The sequence below is a fragment of the Apium graveolens genome, chromosome 10 (genome assembly GCF_009905375.1).
Source record: "Apium graveolens cultivar Ventura chromosome 10, ASM990537v1, whole genome shotgun sequence".
Lineage (NCBI taxonomy): Eukaryota > Viridiplantae > Streptophyta > Magnoliopsida > Apiales > Apiaceae > Apium > Apium graveolens.
Window position 1 is genome coordinate 241460603 of NC_133656.1, and position 4369 is coordinate 241464971.

General features: G+C 36.9%; 1 protein-coding gene across 2 annotated transcripts; it reads right to left on the reverse strand.

Moving 5' to 3' along the window:
* Positions 1 to 1171: 1171 nt before the first annotated feature.
* LOC141689214 (dnaJ protein homolog) lies at positions 1172 to 4015 on the reverse strand. Of its 2 annotated transcripts, none has more exons than XM_074493427.1 (8): positions 3685 to 4015; positions 2946 to 3111; positions 2672 to 2813; positions 2310 to 2586; positions 2172 to 2220; positions 2012 to 2085; positions 1528 to 1650; positions 1172 to 1452 (listed from the first exon to the last, which is right to left on the reverse strand). In XM_074493427.1, exons 1-7 carry the CDS (start codon positions 3832 to 3834, stop codon positions 1594 to 1596), a joined length of 915 nt encoding a protein of 304 aa, XP_074349528.1. In that variant the 5' UTR covers positions 3835 to 4015; the 3' UTR covers positions 1172 to 1452; positions 1528 to 1593. The 2 variants fall into 2 exon arrangements, with proteins under 2 accessions (XP_074349528.1, XP_074349527.1); XM_074493426.1 differs by having other exon boundaries at positions 1177 to 1427.
* Between the last annotated feature and the right edge of the window lie 354 nt (positions 4016 to 4369).

A 4369-nucleotide genomic window follows, 5' to 3' on the forward strand; every position in this document is an offset into this window, starting at 1 on the left:
TGAAATCCACCTCTTCCACGTCCTCTGAAATTTTGACTACGACCAGATGGTTGATAACCTTCAGAATTCTGGCCTCTGTTGAAAGACTGCCTTCCACGATCTCGTCCACCTCGGTAGCCACCTCTAAAGCCACCTCTTCCACGTACAGAACTGCTACTGCCAGAATTGTCGCCAATGGATACCTTACTTTACAACGCCTTTTCCAAATGGCTTGCATCATCATACTGGTTCATTCGCTGCTCGTGAGCTTGAAGTGAACCTACTAGCTCATCGATGGAAATTGTGGACAAGTCCTTTGACTCCTCGATAGAAGTAATAACGTAATCAAATTTCCTCGTCAACAAACGGAGTAATTTTTCCATCACCTTGGAGTACCCAAAATCACATCACTACAACATATTTGCAATCATACAACAGTTTTGCACCGTTGTGTGACATGTATAGTTTCCGTTGTCTATCCAACACTCGTGTGATAGAATACCAGACAACGGTTGTTTTAACCCTTGTAATAAGAGAAATTAGACAACCGTTTTTAATAGTGGTTACAGTCAAGAAGGCACAACGGGTACTCTATATTTACCATTGTTGGAACTTTTTTAAAACAACTGTTTCTTTATTAAACTATTGTCTATCTAATTTAACAACAATGGTTTTTTAGAAAAACCATTATTGTTACCTTATACGATATTGTCATAAACAACCGTTTATAAGCTTCTTTTATGAATGTTTTTTTAAAAGACAATGGAGTAAAAGATTTAAAACATTACAAAAAATATTAAAAGACAACAGTTTTTTAAAAAAAATATGTGCAGTGAGACATACAACGGTTTTCATCATTTCTTAAGTGGCTTTCACACAACTATTTATAAATTTAATTTCATTGTTTGAAATAAACCAATTTTAAAATTAAATTGTATTATAACAATCCAATTGTTATTTCACAATTGAAATTAAATTTACAATACAAAAATTCTCTACAAGAATTAGAAGTATAACTTAAAGATTCTCTATACATTTTAATTGGCTCAGCTATTGAAAACATCAAGTCCCATTGGATTAGTAGCTTGCAACTCAAACTGGATGCCATCGAGTTCCCTCTTGAATCTGTCAGAGCTTGCGTAAATCATTTTGCTCCGTACCTTTTACGGTATCAGGACACCTTTGCAACCATATACACATGAGAAATAAATGAACTTAATGAAATGGAATGCAAATAAAGCAAAATTAAGACCTTGTATTTTGTACTTACCATGAAATGAATAAAATTCTGCTCTTGTGCTAATTCTCTAAGGTCACAAAATCATAGTCATAAACCGCATAACCGGCACTCATCTTCAGGAAGGCTAGCTGCAAAATCTTTGTAACTCTCTGCTACCTCACCAAACATTACATATAATCTTCATAATTACTTCCATGTGAAACAATTTCTGCATTTCAAATAATACATACTTCCTAAAAGAAACTCAATGTATAATAAGCAACCACAGGAAAAACTATTTCACAAACACACATGAAATAATCACTTACAGCTGGTTTAGCTCTTCTGCTAGTCCGTGGAAACAGACAAGTTCCAGCACCTCCCCCCAGAATAACTTAAGCTACTGTTTTTGGGTCTACCTCAGGATGAACAGGTACAGGTGGCTCAAATTCCTGAAACAGAATCTCAATCATAAAGAATTAAGACTGTTCTTAAACTTAAATTTCAATCAACCATCATCAGAAAGTTGCAGTATTGGGCAAACAGTAAATATTATCACTATTCTAAACCGACATTGCTCTCCAAGCTAAAAATAATAATATAAAGGTTGCAATGTTCAACACAACCTAAAACTCAAGATCTTCTTGGCAGTAGTTTGATCAGCAGTCATGAGACCAAAATGGATGGGTGGAAAATGTGCCCACTGATGAAGTGAAATTGGTAAAAAAGAGAGATTTCTTTTTTCATATTAGCCTAATCATTGTATCAAGAAGTCCGAACCCTGATGTTCATTTATAACAAGGGGATACTTACATTTAGCCGCAGCACTAAATGCTTCTCTGTGGCTGATATCTGGATTTGCTGCTTTGATTCGTTGAATTTCATCCCTGCATATTCACACCCACATATATCATCACAGATATATATTTATGTATGCATTTATACTGAAAATGTTGGTATGATCGATACTCACTTATTAAACCGATTCTAGGCAGAGGGGACTCGATGTCTCTTCTCCAGAGCTGATACATATATAACATTAACAAAATCACATTTTTAAATTAATCAGGGGGCGTGTAAACAGGGGGCGTGTAAACAGCCAACACCATACCGCTTCATCAGCTTCACCAGCATAAGTAATCTTCTGTCCATTCTTCATACCCTTATCCACAATAACATTCATAACTTTTTTCTCTTGAACTACCTTCTCTCCCTTGCATTGGGAACAACGATCCTTGTCCCTTATCTTCTCTCCTGATCCTTTGCATTCATCGCAAGGATGCTGCATTTGCTGATACATAGAAGGTCCAAGCTGTCTCATGGATACCTTCCTACCAGACCCATGGCAACCTGAACACTTCATGGATGCCCCGGATTTTGATCCCTTACTGGCATAGAAAATACACATATATCAGATGCAGACAAATAAAAATAATACATGAAAGCAAGAGAATACAGAATTAACACACTCACCCTTTGCATTTGCTGCAAATCACATTGTGGGAAAGTGAAAGCTTCTTTGAGGTACCACTATACATATCTTCCAGAGAGATCTTAAGGGGATGCACAACATCCTCTCCTCTCTTTTGTCTCTGCACCCTACCGTTACCATGACCTGATAAACAACAAGGCGATTAATACTAAATCTTCAACGGAAAAATGTAACAGCAACAAAGCACTTATACAATCGGAAAACAAAACAGAAATAACAGAACATGAACATTTTATATGATATATGCCAACTAACCAAATGGGCTTGCACCATTAAAGAAAGAGTGGAACATTTCAACCGGGTCATGCATCTCACCCGGACCACCCATTCCTTCCTTGAGTGCATCTTCACCATATTGATCATATATCTCACGCTTCTCTGGATCACTAAGAACCTCATAGGCATGAGAAATCTCCTTAAACTGCAACAGAACAACAATGTATCTTGTATTAAACTAACTGATTACCTTATTAATATTCACAACATAACCATAAGCATAAAGAAAACATTTGTAAAACACAGTCATGGTACTTCAATACCAACAACTATTCTTAACAAAATATCAGACATGTAATTTAATATTAATTACCCAATTACGCACATACACACACATGCCAAAATAGAGAAAACTCCTAAAATTGAAAAAAGAGAAGCAACGTATTATGAATAAACCTGAGTTACTATAATCTAAGGGAATGACAACATGATATGCTTTTCGAAATAATGAGAAAATCGTAATAGTAAGCATACAAAACAACCATGTAGCACATACATGTTAATTTAATTCCAAAAGATAATCATGCTTCTAATTTATCACTAAAAGCTAATTAATCTTCCATTCCAACCAAGCATATAATTGCACAAACACCCACACTGCGCATAAAAGAAGCATACATGTTTTCTGAAATGAACCTCTCTCTATATATAACACACACACACACACACACACACACAATACCCACTCTCTTACACAAACTCTCTCGAAACAGATTACCTTATCAGAATCGCCGCCTTTATCAGGATGATTCTTGATAGCAGCCTTGCGATAAGCCTTCTTCAACTCATCTTGTGTGACATTCTTGAAAATGCCCAAAACTTCATAATACTTGGTGTTGTTACTCTTCTTTGGGGCTCTTCCAAACATCTTAAAAACCCCGCTGATTGATTTTGATCCACCTCAAAAGTTTTGTTAAAACCCAGGGGTAGCAGTAGACTAATAGGCGGCAACCTTTCGTCTGTCATAGCCCCCGTTTATGAATTTATAGGAAAACATAAATTAAATAAAACCGCTTGGATTTGGGGGCGTGTAAACAGGGGGCGTGTAAACAGCTACAGTCACAACATACGTGAGGGGTGGAGAGGGGTAGGGAGAAAGTAGAGAGGGTGGAGAGGGAGAGAGTGAGAGAGAGAGATGGAAAGAGGACCTGTAATTGTTGGAGAGAAGCCATGGCTTGGGGATTAAGAGCAGCATTAAGGGCTTGGGGATAATCTCCGTCTAATTGGAACCAGAATCTTATTGTGCTTGAGAATATTACTTGTACCATCTCGGACAGGGAAAATCTCCGTCTCTTTCTTCTCCAAGGCCTCAAAAGACGAAACCCATGGAGTAAATTAAGCACAACAAATATAGAACCTAACCTTGAACTGAATCTTAATAGTTGAGCTGAATTCAGAGGCAA

Excerpts from the sequence above, each read along its gene's own strand:
- LOC141689214 (XM_074493427.1), bottom strand. The coding sequence starts at position 3,834 with ATGTTTGGAAGAGCCCCAAAGAAGAGTAACAACACCAAGTATTATGAA. Across the intron at positions 2,221-2,309 it reads CTGGTGAAGCTGATGAAGCG|CTCTGGAGAAGAGACATCGA; the intron begins GTATGGTGTTGG and ends TATATGTATCAG. Across the intron at positions 2,086-2,171 it reads GCCTAGAATCGGTTTAATAA|GGATGAAATTCAACGAATCA; the intron begins GTGAGTATCGAT and ends GTGAATATGCAG.